Source organism: Bombina bombina, chromosome 11 (assembly GCF_027579735.1).
Source record: "Bombina bombina isolate aBomBom1 chromosome 11, aBomBom1.pri, whole genome shotgun sequence".
NCBI classification, from domain to species: domain Eukaryota; kingdom Metazoa; phylum Chordata; class Amphibia; order Anura; family Bombinatoridae; genus Bombina; species Bombina bombina.
The window spans coordinates 37,796,650-37,814,992 of NC_069509.1; the positions used below are offsets into that span (position 1 = coordinate 37,796,650).

Sequence of the window (18,343 nt, forward strand, 5' to 3'; positions counted from 1 at the left end):
TGTGACTGACAGAAGGGCTGCAGGGCCAGGGGTCCAATCTGATATAGTATGAGGGTATGTGGCCGACAGAAGGGCTGCAGGGCCAGGGGTCTGATCTGATGTATTATGAGGGTATGTGAATGACAGAAGGGCTGCAGGGCCAGGGGTCTGATCTGATGTATTATGTGACTGACAGAAGGGCTGCAGGGCCAGGGGTCCGATCTGATATAGTATGAGGGTATGTGACTGACAGAAGGGCTGCAGGGCCAGGGGTCCGATCTGATGTATTATGTGACTGACAGAAGGGCTGCAGGGCCAGGGGTCCGATCTGATGTATTATGTGACTGACAGAAGGGCTGCAGGGCCAGATCTGATGCATTATGAGGGTATGTGGCTGACAGAAGGGCTGCAGGGCCAGATCTGATGCATTATGAGGGTATGTGACTGACAGAAGGGCTTCAGGGCCAGGGGTCTGATCTGTTGTCTAATGTGGGTTAGGTATGTGGCTGACAAAGGGGCTGCAGGACCGGGGGTCTGATCTAATATATTATGTGGGTATGTGGCTGACAGAGGGACTGCAGGACTGGGGGTATGATCTGAGGTCTGATGTGGCTGACAGAGGGGCTGCAGGGCCAGGGGTCTGATCTGAGGTATTATGTGGGTATGTGGCTGACAGAGGGGCTGCAGGACTGGGGGTATGATCTGTGATCTGATGTGGCTGACTGAGGGGCTGCAGGGCCAGGGGTCTGATCTGAGGTCCGATGTGGGTATGTGGCTGACTGAGGGGCTGCGGTCTGATCTGATGTGTGGGTATGCAGAGCACTAAAACCATCACTGATCCCATCACATTTACTGTTATACCTACTGTATTTGGTTTTCACAACAGGAGACTGCTAGTTCATGTGGGCCAAAAACCTTATTTGGGTGGATCAAACACTCCTGGGTTTAGTTGTTGGTTTTCATGATTGGGGACAGGGTGGGTTTAGGTGTAGTTTCTGGTGTTCAGTAGGAAAGGTCAGTGCATGCCGAGGTGGAGTTACAGGTTTTCTGAAGCAGAGCGATGTGGTTGTGCATAATTTTTTTTATATGAAATTCATATTTCAGTGTCCATAATGAAGTTTTATTGGAACACAGCCTCTCATTTGTATAAAAGTCTTTGTAGCTGCACATTGTATATGGGCCTCCATGATTGCACCTACTGTGCTTCTGCAGTAACCTACGGGCATCTACCCTGGCTAAATGCACGTGAGTTAGCTGGCACAGTTACCGGTTTGTACTAATATTAGTCTCTCAGCTGTATTATTGTTTACATTATAATAGTACACAGAAACAGAGGTTTATGGGTATCAAGTTCTTCAAAGTCAACCAGAGGAGCCGGTGAGGTCTCCCATACTGTGTCAGATGGGTGATCTCTGTTACAAATAAGACAACCAAGATAACAGAAATAAGGTCATTTATTAGAGATTGTATTAAACGCCGTAGGTGGCCATTTAAACAAACAGTGCATATTTGTCTTCTGTCACACAATGACAGCATTAGCCACATTCTCCTAAATGGATAGATCTTGCGGACACAGAATTTAAGGCAAACAGGAATAAACTATGAAATGGTAACCTAGAACAGTATGAAGGCTGTCAGCACTGAGTTACGATATCTTTATTTATTTATTTAGATTCTGATTGCTTCTCAAAAGTACATTTTCTCCTATTTCTTTTCTCTCCATCCCAAATAAAGATGTTAGTTATTTCATTCGGAAAACACCACGTATAGTGCTTGTGTAGTGCTTGTGTAGTGCTTGTGTAGTGCTTGTGTAGGCCGCATCTGAATGGTAATGACTTAGTAAAGAAACAAAACAAGAAAAATGTTTAAACTCTAAAATTGTCTTAACAAAATCTGCCGTTCTTCACATTGCCTATGGTTTACATGTGTGAGACATAGCAGGCTTTTTTTGGAGAAGAAAAATAAACAAATATAAACTTTTTTAAAGCAGACATCTTTACAAAAAAAAGGGTTAGGGTTCCATTAACCCCTTCATAGCCTGGGAGTAATGAGCAGTGCAGTTAGCCATGAGACTGAGATAGAGAAAGAGTCAGTGATAATTTGGATAGACTGTGTTGTAAATGCAATGAGGCTCAGATGCCAAAATGACACCTGAGAGGCTCAGCTTTATGGGATCACTCTTCGTCCTTGTCTGTCAGTGGCTTGGTAGTGAGTCCCAGCATGCCATGGGCTGTGGTGAACAGATTAATAGGGGACGATCCATCTGTGATGAGAGTGGACTGAATTCCCAAACCCTTCAGCAACTTCACCTGTAGAGGACGAGAGAAGACAACATGAGATAAAGGTAGGAGGATGGAAGAGGGCTCAAAACTGGAGAAAACTGCCAACTTGTTACCTACTGGTCAATACCATTATACCAGCCTATCTTTCCATGCGGTTGGACATGACCAACCGTGGGGCAAAGAATAACCAGCCCTTCCCTGGCATAAAAAGTAATTTAATACAGTGACAATGTAATAGCAGACTGTTAAGTATAGTGAAGTCACCTTTGAGTGGGTGGGAGCCATGTGCAGGCAAACCTAGTGAAGGTGTTGTCAAGGCTTGGAATCTGGTAAATACTGTGCAGTGAAGCCCCCTTAGTGATGAAGTAAATAGTTTGCCCAGAGAACTTACAAAGGGTGTGGACAAATAAAGCATAGTTAGGGTCTTATCTGGGTTCTCACCTGGAGTTCAGGACCAGCCAGTGCAATGTCTCTAATGGTTTCTGACCCAATAGACTTTATCATCTCCTGGAATTTCCTAATCTCCAGCTCTGCCAACTTCTCCGTCTTCTCCACCTCCAGCTTGTTTTTGTCCATAGTGTAGCGCAGTTCCTCACTTCGTGCCTGTCGCAGTCTCTGTAACTCTGCTTCCTGTTCATGAAGTAAAGAAGAACATTATAATGTATCAACCTCATGGCTCCCCATTCCAACCACGATCATCTCAATTCCACTATCAAAAATTGTTTTATGTATTTCCAACCAATTGTGTCCCATTTTATGGCACCAAACTCTAGCTCCATTCTTGCTCTACTTATCCACTAGCCCTCTGTCTCACCGTCTCAATAGCTAGAGCTTCAGCTCGGAGTTTGGCTTGTAGAACAGCTCCCTCTCCTTCAATTCGTGCAGCTTCTGCTTTAGATTGAGCCTCGGCCTTTGCGGCACCAGTGCTCTCAACTCCCGTGCTGAGATCAGAACAATGAATTTGTTAGTGGTCATCAAATAAGTGTGATAGATTAGAATCAGCAGAAGAGAGACCAAGTGAGAAGGCTTCAAAAATACTGTGGTGAGGTAAAGGCAGAAGGTATCAAAAAGAGAAAGTGAGAAGAGATGGATTATGATGAATATTCCCAAGAGCACACCTGAGAGCTTCAAGCTCTAGCAGTTCCTTGCGAGCTCTCTCTGCCTCAGCCTGGTCACTAATACGCTGCCTCTCCAGACGTCCCTTTGCCTCTTGTTCCAAGCGCTCGGCTTCATGTCTGAAATTAAATAAACAGAAGAATTTTTTCTACAGCACACTGAGGAACCTCTACAGCACACTGAGGAACCTCTACAGCACACTGAGGAACCTCTACAGCACACTGATGAACCTCTACAGCACACTGAGGAACCTCGGCAGAGGTTAACCAGCCTCCCTCATATGTTCTTGGTCCTATGCCCTGCACACAATGCCTACTCTTCTCACCTGGCAGTAGCCTCCTGGGAGTTGGTGGTGATTTCAATGGCCAACTGAACGCTTTTCTGTAGAGAATCGCGTGTGCGTTGATCCACAGGTTCCACTGACTGGATATCCACACTGGTTATAACTAGATTATTTTGTGGGAATTTGAATGCGCTGCGAATCTTCAGTGCCTCATCAAACCCGAAGACAGCTGAGCATATGATACGATTTGAGTTCTGTAGTTAAAAGGGAGAAGGATAAGAATATGAACACAAGATACAAAGAACAGTGATAGTTTTGTTGGGGTGGAAGTTTCTGGGGCATAATATGTGAGTGGCTACTGCACTACGTGTTCATGAGATGGACCAGGACCCAAGTTACTTAACCACATAGTGAAACCGCCCAGGGGAAAACTCTGTTCTAGGACATTGAGTGACCTACAGCAGACTTGACAGTGGCACTGAGTGGTAACAAGTCCCTGCTCTGTCATGATTCTGAAAAAATGTCTAATTTACATCGGTTATCAAATGTACATCTTACTCATATTGTTCGTTGCACACACTGCTACCATATAGTGTTCATTTTTTTTTTTTATAAAGTACTCTCTGAACCACGCAAGTGTCACTTTCGCATCCACGCCCCTTTAAGTACTTCTGTCATTCACTTCTCACCTTATGGAAGTCGTCAAACTGTACAGAGGCTACGGCTCCTCTTATTCTTGAGGCAATGGCTTTACAGGCATCGCCGACAAAATCAGGGACACTGAAAATGGTTGAGGCCTCAGCTGCATCTGTCTTATCCTTTATTTGAAAATGCCTGAGGGACAAAGTCAAACAATCGGATCAGTTCAGGACCTCTTGTTATAAATAAATATATAAATAAACAAACAACAACATGACATAAATAGGTTTTAGGAACTGTGTTTTATAAAGTTGGGCCACTGGGATTCTGTTACCTTAGGGAGTGCTTTTGTTAGCACTTATAACTGCTAAAGATTTACAAACGTGTAACCTACAAAGCTTTGCGCTGCTAAAAGATGTTCTCAAAGGGACACAATATCTCTTGCTTTTGTGTAAGATTTGTACTTTGTCCCTTTAAATACACAGAGTGGCCACTAGGTGTCTCACCAGTTATAAGAAAGCTGGATCTGGAGTCTGGCGTGGTCAGCTGTCTCGATATTAATCAGGTCAGTGCAGAAGTCTGGACCCAGGAGGAGGCAGATCGCTTTAATGACATTGGGCCGTTTGGGGGTCATCCCAGATAGACTGAGCACAGTGAACTGCTCATCTGGTCCGAGAATAACAAGTTCTGGTCCAAATACCACCCTAAAGACAAACAAAATGACAATAAAGCACAATAATGAGAGGGCAACATAATGAGACTAGGGATGGAAACAGAGTGTCCAAGAGTGAGACACAGTCAGCGCAAACACAAGAGAGCAACAGCAAGCGATTCAGTCAGGACAGCAGCAAGAGACGGGAGAACAGGTAGAGAGATGGGAGCATAGGAAGAGAGAGACGGCAGAATAGGAAGTGAGAGACAGGAGCATAGGAAGAGAGAGACGGGAGAACAGGTAGAGAGATGGGAGCATAGGAAGAGAGAGACGGGAGCATAGGAAGAGAGAGATGGGAGAACAGGTAGAGAGAGATGGGCATAGGAAGAGAGAAACGGGAGAACGGGAAGAGAGAAACGGGAGCATAGGTAGAGAGACGGGAGAACGGTTAGAGAGATGGGAGAACGGTTAGAGAGATGGGAGAACAGGTAGAGAGACGGGAGCATAGGTAGAGAGAGACGGGAGCATAGGAAGAGAGAGACGGGAAAACGGTTAGAGAGAAACGGGAGCATAGGTAGAGAGATGGGAGAACGGTTAGAGAGATGGGAGAACAGGTAGAGAGACGGGAGAACGGTTAGAGAGATGGGAGAACAGGTAGAGAGACGGGAGCATAGGTAGAGAGAGACGGGAGCATAGGAAGAGAGAGACGGGAGAACGGTTAGAGAGAAACGGGAGCATAGGTAGAGAGACGGGAGAACGGTTAGAGAGACGGGAGAAGAGGTAGAGAGACGGGAGAAGAGGTAGAGAGAGACGGGAGCATAGGAAGAGAGAGACGGGAGCATAGGAAGAGAGAGACGGGAGCATAGGAAGAGAGAGACGGGAGAACAGGTAGAGAGAGACGGGAGAACAGGTAGAGAGAGACGGGAGCATAGGTAGAGAGAGACGGGAGCATAGGAAGAGAGAGACTAGCATAGGAAGAGAGAGACGGAGCATAGGAAGAGAGAGACGGGAGCATAGGAAGAGAGAGACGGGAGCATAGGAAGAGAGAGACGGGAGCATAGGAAGAGAGAGACGGGAGCATAGGAAGAGAGAGACGGGAGCATAGGAAGAGAGAGACGGGAGAACAGGTAGAGAGAGACGGGAGCATAGGTAGAGGGAGACGGGAGCATAGGTAGAGGGAGACGGGAGCATAGGTAGAGAGAGACGGGAGCATAGGTAGAGAGAGACGGGAGCATAGGAAGAGAGAGACGGGAGCATAGGAAGAGAGAGACGGGAGAACAGGTAGAGAGAGACGGGAGCATAGGTAGAGAGAGACGGGTGCATAGGAAGAGAGAGATGGGAGAACAGGTAGAGAGAGACGGGAGCATAGGTAGAGAGAGACGGGAGAACAGGTAGAGAGAGACGGGAGAACAGGTATAGAGAGACGGGAGCATAGGTAGAGAGAGACGGGAGCATAGGTAGAGAGAGACGGGAGAATAGGTAGAGAGAGACGGGAGCATAGGTAGAGAGAGACGGGAGAATAGGTAGAGAGACGGGAGCATAGGTAGAGAGAGACGGGAGAACAGGTATAGAGAGACGGGAGAACAGGTAGAGAGAGACGGGAGAACAGGTATAGAGAGATGGGAGCATAGGTAGAGAGAGACGGGAGCATAGGTAGAGAGAGACGGGAGAACAGGTATAGAGAGACGGGAGCATAGGTAGAGAGAGACGGGAGAGCAGGTATAGAGAGACGGGAGCATAGGTAGAGAGAGACGGGAGAACAGGTAGAGAGAGACGGGAGCATAGGTAGAGAGAGACGGGAGCATAGGTAGAGAGAGACGGGAGCATAGGTAGAGAGAGACGGGAGAATAGGTAGAGAGAGACGGGAGCATAGGTAGAGAGAGACGGGAGAATAGGTAGAGAGACGGTAGAATAGGAAGAGAGACAATACAATAAGACAAAGATTAAAATTAGGCGAGAGCAACAGAGAAAGTAACAGAGAGAGCGACTGAAAGAGTGAGAGAGCACAGAGTGTAAGAAATAAAGTAATGAAAAGATTTATGAGACTCCAGTGTTAAAACAGAGCTACAGATGGTGAGAGGGAGAGACAGAGAACAAGAGAGTGCAAGTGAGAGAGAGGAAAGCAAGCAACCGAGACAGACAGTGAGAGAGAACAAGAGAGTGCAAGTGAGAGAGAGGAAAGCAAGCAACCGAGACAGACAGTGACAGAGAACAAGAGAGTGCAAGTGAGAGAGAGGAAAGCAAGCAACCGAGACAGACAGTGAGAGAGAACAAGAGAGTGCAAGTGAGAGAGAGGAAAGCAAGCAACCGAGACAGACAGTGACAGAGAACAAGAGAGTGCAAGTGATAGAGAGGAAAGCAAGCAACCGAGACAGACAGTGACAGAGAACAAGAGAGTGCAAGTGAGAGAGAGGAAAGCAAGCAACCGAGACAGACAGTGAGAGAGAACAAGAGAGTGCAAGTGAGAGAGAGGAAAGCAAGCAACCGAGACAGACAGTGACAGAGAACAAGAGAGTGCAAGTGATAGAGAGGAAAGCAAGCAACCGAGACAGACAGTGACAGAGAACAAGAGATAAGTGAGAGAGCAAAGCAAGCAACCAAGGCAGACAGTGAGAGGGAGAGTGCAAGAGAGCGCAAGACTAAGAGATAACAAGTGAGAGAGGCAGAGTAAGAGAAGGGAGAGAAGGAGAAAAAACAGGGTTGGGAGGGTGAAAGAGAGAGTGACAAAAAGATAGAGAAGAAATTGGGGGGGGGACCTGGGATCAGCAGGCAGAGTAGGTGACTGATTAAAGGGAAATCCCACAGAATGAGACGTAAATGGTCAGGAAGTGCTGAACTCTCACCTGGATTTCTTCTCCCTGTAGTCATACACCTGTATGGCAGCGTTGTGGGGCACACGGTAGGTGACTGCCCGTGTCTTGTCTCGCTCCTGGCCCTCAGGTACCAGGGTCTGACGGTTGGATCTGTCAGCAACAGGGTCTTTCCCTGAGGCTAAAAGCTGCTCCACATTAAATGGGAGTTCCTTCTCCCATAGCTCCTCATCCTGGTTGAGCATGTATGTGTGTCCGACCACCGCACGCACCTACGGAGAGGGCAACATCAGTCACATTGTGCCTGAGAGACAGCGGATCACATAGTGATGCCGTTTTATACAAAATGTGACCATCAGACAGATACTACTCCTGTGTCACTGTGACATCTGGTGGTAATAATAATGTAAATTGCAGCATGCATCTAACCTTGTAAAAAATAAATCATTTATCATCCGTCTAAATATCTAGTTGTAATTATTATTATTCTAATGAATACACTCAATATTTATATATTTTCACACTGGTTGCCAAACAAAAATATGATAAAAACTCAAAACTACTAAATGCCCAACTCTATTCTACTAACAGAAATGTTTCCAGAAAATAAATGTAAAATATTTTATAAAATATTGTTATGTTTGAACCAAGCACATAAAATATATGATCTACAATGACATAGGAGAACCTTATGCATGGTTACGCAGTAGCATTGCAGCAAACCAAAAATGAAAATCACTGTATTATGGGATAGATTACAAGTGGTGTATAAGCAATATTGCAACCGTGCTAACTTGCGTGCGCATTACAAACTCAAAGTAAACGGGTGCGCTCAAGTGCAAACCAAATTTGCGCACATCGGGTTAACACGAGTGAAGACATAGGGCCGGATGATCTAAACTTCGGAAAATCAGATGCGGTTTTTCACACCGATCTGCGCAGGGGCTGCCCTTGTAGAATTATCTTAAAAAAGGGGTAGTCCCTGCGAATAGCCAGTCCCCTATTAAAATCAATGGAGCTTGCTGGAAAGGGAAACTTTGCTGTGTAGGGCGAAGTCAGTAGGGGGCGCACTTTAAAAATGAAATCCTGCAGTCAATATGTCACATTATGCTGCTTTCTGCATCTTACAGTTGCCTATATTTTCATATACTTGTGCTTTCTATTAAGTATTTTTAGAAAACCTCACCCCCTTTTTCATTTGAGAGAGAAAAATAAAGTAGGGCAGAAATAATGATTATGATTGAATTTGAGACAATTCCATACATGGCCATTTTACGATAAAACAACAATTACGTTTTGTATTTTGGACATTTAAGTACAAATTATGTGTGGGGGTTTTCACATCCAGTGTACCTATGATTTACGCTGTGCATATTTAATATGATTTTTTTCCTGTGTAATTTACAAACAAATGTTACAATTTTTGGTGAACAAATTTGTTATGATTTTTGGTGCACCCTAACAATACAATTTCTGTGTATTTTGTGTTAATGGTTCAATTATATGTTTTGTAAGATTTTTAAAATACGAATATTATTGTGCACTTATGTAATGTCTGCATGTCCTCCCCATACATAAATGCAGTATACGCCCCTTAGCGAAACACCCTGTTTTCAGGGTAAAAAGTGGCTTTAGATCATTCCACCAGTGAAATAGAAGCACTGGCGAGCAGCCTTTAATAATCTCGTCAGCCCAGAGACCTTTAGATCATCAGGCCACTAGTGTAAAGTGTATGGGGTAAAAAAGTTGCACCAAGCACAACATAAGTACATTAAAATAAAGTGTTAATCTCATATATACACTATCTGATAAAAATAATTAATATAATATTAAAAAAAAATGTTTTTATAAGGGTTAAAAGCTATATAGTATATGACAAGGTGTTTGACTGGAAAGGGCTATTATAGATACATACACACACACACTTTGTAGCCCTTCCCACACATATACCTTTAAACATGGAAAATTTTATTTAATTTTAATATTTTTTGTTTTATTTTATTTTACTGTATGTATGTAAACATTTCCAAAAAATAAAAATGAGAGAGAGAGCAGTTGGTCTAAAGGCAGTGTCGAGTTAGCGTGTGAGCGATAAGTGTTAGTTTTTTGTTTTTGTTTTTAAAAAAAGCACATTCAATAGAAGTCTATAGGGAGGCTAAATTAAAGGGACAGTCTAGGCCAAAATAAACTTTCATGATTCAGATAGAGCATGTAATGTTAAACAATTTTCCAATTTACTTTTATCACCAATTTTGCTTTGTTCTCTTGGTATTCTTAGTTGAAAGCCTAACCTAGGAGGTTCATATGCTAATTTCTTAGACCTTGAAGCCCACCTCTTTCAGATTGCATTTTAACAGTTTTTCACCACTAGAGGGTGTTAGTTCACGTATTTCATATAGATAACACTGTGCTCGTGCACGAGAAGTTATCTGGGAGCAGGCACTGATTGGCTAGACTGCAAGTCTGTCAAAAGAACTGAAAAAAGGGGCAGTTTGCAGAGGCTTAGATACAAGATAACCACAGAGGTTAAACGTATATTAATATAACTGTGTTGGTTATGCAAAACTGGGAAATGGGTAATAAAGGGATTATCTATCTTTTAAAACAATAAAAATTCTGGTGTAGACTGTCCCTTTAATTTGCTTGCGATATCTGTAGTGCAGAAGTTAGCGCGCTTTGGGTTTTGCTCTTGCCCTAACTTTTTACTTTCAACTTGTAATACACATGCTAACCCGCCCGCGTTAGAAGTTTATTTCCAAAGGTGTTAGTGCGCAAGCCAAAAAAAATATTTAGTGCACCACTTGTAACCTGTACATTTTGGGGTTTAATTGTAATTGAAATGAATATAATAAATAATTGATTTAATTGACTGAGAGGGATCCAGACCACTTCACTGAAACATTTTCCACATCACCTGAATTGTGGACAAAAAAATCCTCTCAGACTTGAAATCTGTTTTTCTTCAGTACTAATAGTCTGGAATGGAAGGTGAGATATTTAGGTAGAACAATAGTGAGTTTAGACTGATAGAACCTGTATGACACCAAGCAGATCAAACTGCATACTGTGACATGTAGACATGTGACTTTATCAGGAAGTGCAGATTGGCTAACCACATACAGGAAGGGATCTGTCTGAACACGTTCTATCACTCTAATTAGGATGACGTTCCATATTCTGTATCTGATGACCACACTGTTTAAACAAGAGAAAATAATTTTTTTCTTTAGCCATTATAGCCGTTTAATCTGAGTTTGAAACGAACAGGCAGAGCATAGCTTGTACACAGTAGGTCTGTGGATAGAAGCTCACTGGGTGACCGTGTCCTGCCCCACAAGACTAAAAAGAAAACATAATTTAAGCACAGGAACCTCCATAATCTAAACCCAAAACTTGTTTTGTTTTGTCATATTAGTATTGTGAAAAGTTTCTTCAGAAAATTAGGAAATTAAAAAATATAGTAATCCTAGAATTATACTGGGCACAATAAATGGTGTAAAAAATATCCTGGCCTACACAAGTCAATTCACTTTAGGTATTGGCGAGTGAAAAACTACAGTCTAGATTCATTTTGAGGCATTATGTTTAGCATAAGTGTCTGTACAATTTATTGTAATCCCAGGATAATCGTGACAATAGTGACTGGCACACAAAAAAAAAAATTTGGCCGCCACTAGCATAGCAGATTAAATATTCACCATTTGATGTCTAGAGGGTAATATTTTCCCTCATTTGAAAGAGGAGTCTCTTCTATTTTAAATAATACAACCAATCACTGACAGCACAAATAAAAGATGAAAAACTTTATTCAGGGATATGTCCTAAGAGACAGCTGTGTAGAGATCCAAGACACAGTTTCAGCTCCCTGGTACATAATAGGTTAGGAAATTGCTGATGTGTAATGGGTTAAGAAAAGTTTTACGTGGACCACAAGCTACCTACATCTTCAGATGTCTTCATTTGGCACAAGACTTCGTCCTCTTTACGTAAGTAGTTACAAAAGGTATGTGGATTTATTTTTGAAGTCCAGCTTCAGAAACTTCCATAACTGACTAACTGGTTAGAAAATGTAATGTTCGCATTAACCGTGTGATCACCAAAGTGTCCTAATGAAAATACGTAATTGTCCTTAGTTGTCCTGCTAGGATGCACAGGGGGTTATAGTTAAGGCCTATCACCAAAATCAGACTCTAGACACATGAGCAAGAAAGAGGGCATCTACCCCTCTTGCCCCCTTATAGACTCCCATGATAACAACCTCACCTGGGAGCTATAATGCTTTGTGAGAACAAGAATTACTGGGTAACAATATACCTAATGCACAAACAATCAGTGTTTTATCCTACGTGGTAGGAAACTGATTATATTTTTAGAGGTAACAAAATTATTTTTCTTTATTAAAAGGGACACAGGATTCAGAATATTACTATAATGCATATGAAAGAGCCGCAGGTGAAACTGTAAGTACACGTTTGTATACAACTGATACCTAGGTATGTATTGCTTACTGACAACTCCCACAGAAAAGGTTAGTTTGATTCAATGCAGGAGCATCCAATAGACAAAAACACAAAGCACAAATACGGTATCAAATGTTTTGTTTATGAACCTTTAATTCTGTTAAGTTTTTTCTTCTGTTATTTTTGTGTTTCTTTGTTTGATTTTTGCGCAACGCATTGCACACAAAAAGCATCAGATGACGTTTGAACAAGTTTAACCTGATGATCTGGTGTCTTCAACACCTCAGCTGCAGAACTGAAACAAAACCTACCCTTTCCCATCACAATCCGTCACGATCATTTGAGCAGGTGATAAAAGGGAAGCTTCACTCACCTTCCCGGTTTTGATATCGCGCACATAGATGCCTTCATTCTCATCCAGGGGGATAGCTTTTCTTAACACCACAACTTCTACCTCCACAGGGGGCACATACTCTGCCGGCCCTCTGATCATCCAGCGGTCACCAGGTTTACGTTCCACCTCGTTTCCGTCCTGTGGAGAAGTGCGAGGAAGGTTATATGGCTGCAACGTTTGTGTTTAGGTTACAATACTGACCAGTAATAACTGAGCAAAAAGGGACATTAAAGGGACACAAAACCCAATTTACAGATATTTATTTCATGATTCAGATTGAGCAGCAATTTTAAGCAACCTTCTAATTTACTCCTATTATTCTTTGTTCTCTTGGTATCTTTACTGGGAAAAGCAGGAATGTAAGCTTATGAGCCGGCTAGATTTAGCCACCAATCAGCAGGTGCTACTGAGGCGCTAAACCAAAAATTGACCGGCTCCTACACTTACATTCCTGCTTATTCAAATAAAGATAACATAAGAATGATGAAAAAAATTATAAAATAGGAGTAAATTATAAAGTTGCTTAAAATTGCATCTGAATCATGAAAGAAAAATGTGGGTTTTATGTCCCTTTAAACTAAAATAACAAACTTGTAAAACGTTTAATTAAATGAAATAAAAAATAGATGCACTTTTCTAATATTTTGAACACTTTTACTGAATTATGCCTTTAAAATGTTTTTGTTTTTCCCTCCACTCCTAGTGAGAGGCTGGTGTGTATCTTGCACACCTAAAAATACTGCAGTTTCTGTGTGTCTGATACATGCTACACAGTGACTGCTAACAGCAATTACACAAGCTCATTTACAGCAAATGGTTAACAATCTTACATTGGTTTTCTGGGATGTATCACTAGGCTGCTTTAAAGAAATGTTATGCAGTGATTAGTGATGTATGAGACGCTCTCCTCTTACCTCATCCTGCTCCTCCAGCAGTTCCACGGCCCTCAGGACCAGGCCCTCTTCCTCAGAGAGGATAAACACCTCTTGAATACCAAATTCTAGCGATTCCCCGGGCTGCAGAAAGAACGACTTCTCACCCTGCAGAGAAAGTCAATGCTACATTATAGTCTGGAACGCTCTTTTCCACAGATCCCAAACATCCGGCCATTTTATGCCCCCTTTATAAAAACACAACCTTTTTCTCTTGTTAAGTGTATCCAGTCCACGGATCATCCATTACTTATGGGATATTAACTCCTCCCCAACAGGAAGTGCAAGAGGATTCACCCAGCAGAGCTGCTATATAGCTCCTCCCCTAACTGCCATTACCAGTCATTCTCTTGCACCCAACGACTAGATAGGATGTGTGAGAGGACTATGGTGATTATATTTAGTTTTATACCTTCAATCAAAAGTTTGTTATTTTATAATAGCACCGGAGTGTGTTATTCCTTCTCTGGTAGAATTTGAAGAAGAATCTACCTGAGTTTTTACTATGATTTTAGCCGGCGTAGTTAAGATCATATTGCTGTTTCTCGGCCATCTGAGGAGAGGTAAACTTCAGATCAGGGGACAGCGGGCAGATTAATCTGCAAAGAGGTATGTAGCAGCTTATTATTTTCTGACAATGGAATTGATGAGAAAATTCTGCCATACCGATATAATGTAGACTCAGCCTTAAATGCAGTAGCAGCAACTGGTATCAGGCTGTCATGTATGTATATTTTACACTTCAGTATTCTGGGGAATGGCACTTCACTGGAATTATACTGTGTGCATAAAACTTTAGCCTAATTTGCAGGGACTGGCAACAGGCTCTTTAATAACACTTAATTTATGTTAAACGTTTTTTGCTGGCATGTAAAATCGTTTCATTTTCTGAGGTACTGGGTGAATAAAATGTTTTGGGCATTATTTTTTCCACTTGGCAGTTGTTTTATTTAATTTATGACAGTTTACTGATCTCTCTCACTGTTGTGTGTGAGGGGGAGGTCAAAAAATTCAGTCAGAAGCTCATTGTATTTCCTGCATGATCCGGTTCATCTCTACAGAACTCAGGGGTCTTCAAAACTTGTTTTGAGGGAGGTAATCATTCACAGCAGAGCTGTGAGATTGTAGTTGACTGTGATAAAAAAACGTTTATTTCTGTAACTTTTTTTTCTGCTATCAGGGTTAGTTATCCTTCGCTAATGGGAACAAGCCTTTGCTAAAATTGTGTTTTTTACAAAGATTTGATGCTATAACCTTTCAGTTTATTAACTTTCAACTGTCATAACTCTTTCTGTGCTTCTTATAGGCACAGTACGTTTTCATATTATAGTAAATTACTTGAAAAGTATTTCCAAGTTGCTAGTTTATTTGCTAGTGTGTTAAACATGTCTGATTCAGAGGAAGACATCTGTGCTATATGTGCTAATGCCAAAGTGGAGCCCAATAGAAATTTATGTACTAACTGTATTGATGCTACTTTAAATAAAAGTCAATCTGTACAAATTGAACACATTTCACCAAACAACGAGGGGAGAGTTATGCCGACTAACTCGCCTCACGTGTCAGTACCTGCATCTCCCGCTCGGGGGGTGCGTGATATTGTGGCGCCGAGTACATCTGGGCGGCCATTACAAATCACATTACAGGATATGGCTACTGTTATGACTGAAGTTTTGGCTAAATTACCAGAACTAAGAGGTAAGCGTGATCACTCTGGGGTGAGAACAGAGTGCGCTGATAATGTTAGGGCCATGTCAGATACTGCGTCACAACTTGCAGAACATGAGGACGGAGAGCTTCATTCTGCGGCTGACGGTTCTGATCCAAACAGATTGGATTCAGATATTTCAAATTTTAAATTTAAGCTGGAAAACCTCTGTGTATTACTAGGGGAGGTGTTAGCGGCTCTGAATGATTGTAACACAGTTGCAATACCAGAAAAAATGTGTAGGTTGGATAAATATTTTGCGGTACCGTCGAGTACTGACGTTTTTCCTATACCTAAGAGACTTACTGAAATTGTTACTAAGGAGTGGGATAGACCCGGTGTGCCGTTCTCACCCCCTCCGATATTTAGAAAGATGTTTCCAATAGACACCACCACACGGGACTTATGGCAAACGATCCCTAAGGTGGAGGGAGCAGTTTCTACTTTAGCTAAGCGTACCACTATCCCGGTGGAGGATAGCTGTGCCTTTTCAGATCCAATGGATAAAAAGTTAGAGGGTTACCTTAAGAAAATGTTTGTTCAACAAGGTTTTATATTGCAACCCCTTGCATGCATTGCGCCTGTCACGGCTGCAGCAGCATTTTGGTTTGAGTCTCTGGAAGGGACACTTGAATCAGCTCCATTAGATGAGATTACACACAGGCTTAAAGCTCTTAAATTAGCTAACTCATTTATTTCAGATGCCGTAGTACATTTAACTAAGCTTACGGCTAAGAATTCCGGATTCGCCATTCAGGCGCGCAGAGCACTGTGGCTAAAATCCTGGTCAGCTGACGTTACTTCTAAGTCTAAATTTCTTAATATACCTTTCAAAGGGCAGACCTTATTCGGGCCCGGATTGAAAGAAATTATCGCTGACATTACAGGAGGTAAAGGCCATGCCCTGCCTCAAGACAGAGCCAAACCTAAGGCTAGACAATCTAATTTTCGTTCCTTTCGGAATTTCAAAGCAGGAGCAGCATCAACTTCCTCTGCTCCAAAACAAGAAGGATCTGTTGCTCGCTACAGACAAGGCTGGAGACCTAACCAGTCCTGGAACAAGGGCAAGCAGGCCAGGAAACCTGCTGGTGCCCCTAAAACAGCATGAATTGAGGGCCCCCGATCCGGGAACGGATCTAGTGGGGGGCAGACTTTCTCTCTTCGCCCAGGCTTGGGCAAGAGATGTCCAGGATCCCTGGGCGCTAGAGATAATATCTCAGGGATACCTTCTGGACTTCAAATACTCTCCCCCAAGAGAGAGATTTCATCTGTCAAGGTTGTCAACAAACCAAATAAAGAAAGAGGCGTTTCTACGCTGCGTACAAGAGCTTTTATTAATGGGAGTAATCCATCCAGTTCCACGGTCGGAACAGGGACAAGGGTTTTACTCAAATCTGTTTGTGGTTCCCAAAAAAAGAGGGAACTTTCAGGCCAATCCTGGATTTAAAGATCCTAAACAAATTCCTAAGAGTTCCATCGTTCAAAATGGAGACTATTCGGACAATTTTACCCATGATCCAAAAGGGTCAGTACATGACCACAGTGGATTTAAAGGATGCTTACCTTCACATACCGATTCACAAAGATCATTACCGGTATCTAAGGTTTGCCTTTCTAGACAGGCATTACCAGTTTGTAGCTCTTCCATTCGGATTGGCTACGGCTCCGAGAATCTTCACAAAGGTTCTGGGTGCTCTTCTGGCGGTACTAAGACCGCGAGGAATTGCGGTAGCTCCGTACCTAGACGACATTCTGATACAAGCTTCAAGCTTTCAAACTGCCAAGTCTCATACAGAGTTAGTACTGGCATTTCTAAGGTCGCATGGATGGAAGGTGAACGAAAAGAAGAGTTCTCTCTTTCCACTCACAAGAGTTCCCTTCTTGGGGACTCTTATAGATTCTGTAGAAATGAAGATTTACCTGACAGAAGACAGGTTAACAAAGCTTCAAAATGCATGCCGTGTCCTTCATTCCATTCAACACCCGTCAGTAGCTCAATGCATGGAGGTGATCGGCTTAATGGTAGCAGCAATGGACATAGTACCCTTTGCACGCCTACATCTCAGACCGCTGCAATTGTGCATGCTAAGTCAGTGGAATGGGGATTACTCAGACTTGTCCCCTACTCTGAATCTGGATCAAGAGACCAGAAATTCTCTTCTATGGTGGCTTTCTCGGCCACATCTGTCCAGGGGGATGCCATTCAGCAGGCCGGACTGGACAATTGTAACAACAGACGCCAGCCTACTAGGTTGGGGCGCTGTCTGGAATTCTCTGAAGGCTCAGGGACAATGGAATCAGGAGGAGAGTCTCCTACCAATAAACATTCTGGAATTGAGAGCAGTTCTCAATGCCCTTCTGGCTTGGCCCCAGTTAACAACTCGGGGGTTCATCAGGTTTCAGTCGGACAACATCACGACTGTAGCTTACATCAACCATCAGGGAGGGACAAGAAGCTCCCTAGCAATGATGGAAGTATCAAAGATAATTCGCTGGGCAGAGTCTCACTCTTGCCACCTGTCAGCAATCCACATCCCGGGAGTGGAGAACTGGGAGGCGGATTTCTTAAGTCGTCAGACTTTTCATCCGGGGGAGTGGGAACTTCATCCGGAGGTCTTTGCCCAAATACTTCGACGTTGGGGCAAACCAGAGATAGATCTCATGGCGTCTCGACAGAACGCCAAGCTTCCTCGTTACGGGTCCAGATCCAGGGATCCGGGAGCGGTTCTGATAGATGCTTTGACAGCACCTTGGACCTTCGGGATGGCTTATGTGTTTCCACCCTTCCCGATGCTTCCTCGATTGATTGCCAGAATCAAACAGGAGAGAGCATCAGTGATTCTAATAGCGCCTGCATGGCCACGCAGGACTTGGTATGCAGATCTAGTGGACATGTCATCCTGTCCACCTTGGTCGCTACCTCTGAAACAGGACCTTCTGATCCAGGGTCCCTTCAAACATCAAAATCTAATTTCTCTGAAGCTGACTGCTTGGAAATTGAACGCTTGATTTTATCAAAACGTGGTTTTTCCGAGTCAGTTATTGATACCTTAATACAGGCTAGGAAGCCTGTTACCAGAAAGATTTA

General features: G+C 43.0%; 1 protein-coding gene across 1 annotated transcript in view; it reads right to left on the reverse strand.

Moving 5' to 3' along the window:
* Positions 1-1,415: 1,415 nt before the first annotated feature.
* MVP (major vault protein) overlaps positions 1,416-18,343 on the reverse strand; it is a 36,481-nt gene continuing 19,553 nt past the window's right edge. Inside the window, exons 8-17 of the mRNA XM_053694695.1 lie at positions 13,530-13,655; positions 12,595-12,753; positions 7,795-8,033; positions 4,806-5,003; positions 4,350-4,494; positions 3,703-3,914; positions 3,380-3,496; positions 3,076-3,202; positions 2,703-2,891; positions 1,416-2,288 (exon numbers count right to left, since the gene is read on the reverse strand). Of these exons, the coding sequence (XP_053550670.1) occupies positions 2,154-2,288; positions 2,703-2,891; positions 3,076-3,202; positions 3,380-3,496; positions 3,703-3,914; positions 4,350-4,494; positions 4,806-5,003; positions 7,795-8,033; positions 12,595-12,753; positions 13,530-13,655 (1,647 nt within the window). The 3' untranslated portion in view covers positions 1,416-2,153. The remainder of the gene's footprint in view (positions 2,289-2,702; positions 2,892-3,075; positions 3,203-3,379; positions 3,497-3,702; positions 3,915-4,349; positions 4,495-4,805; positions 5,004-7,794; positions 8,034-12,594; positions 12,754-13,529; positions 13,656-18,343) is intronic.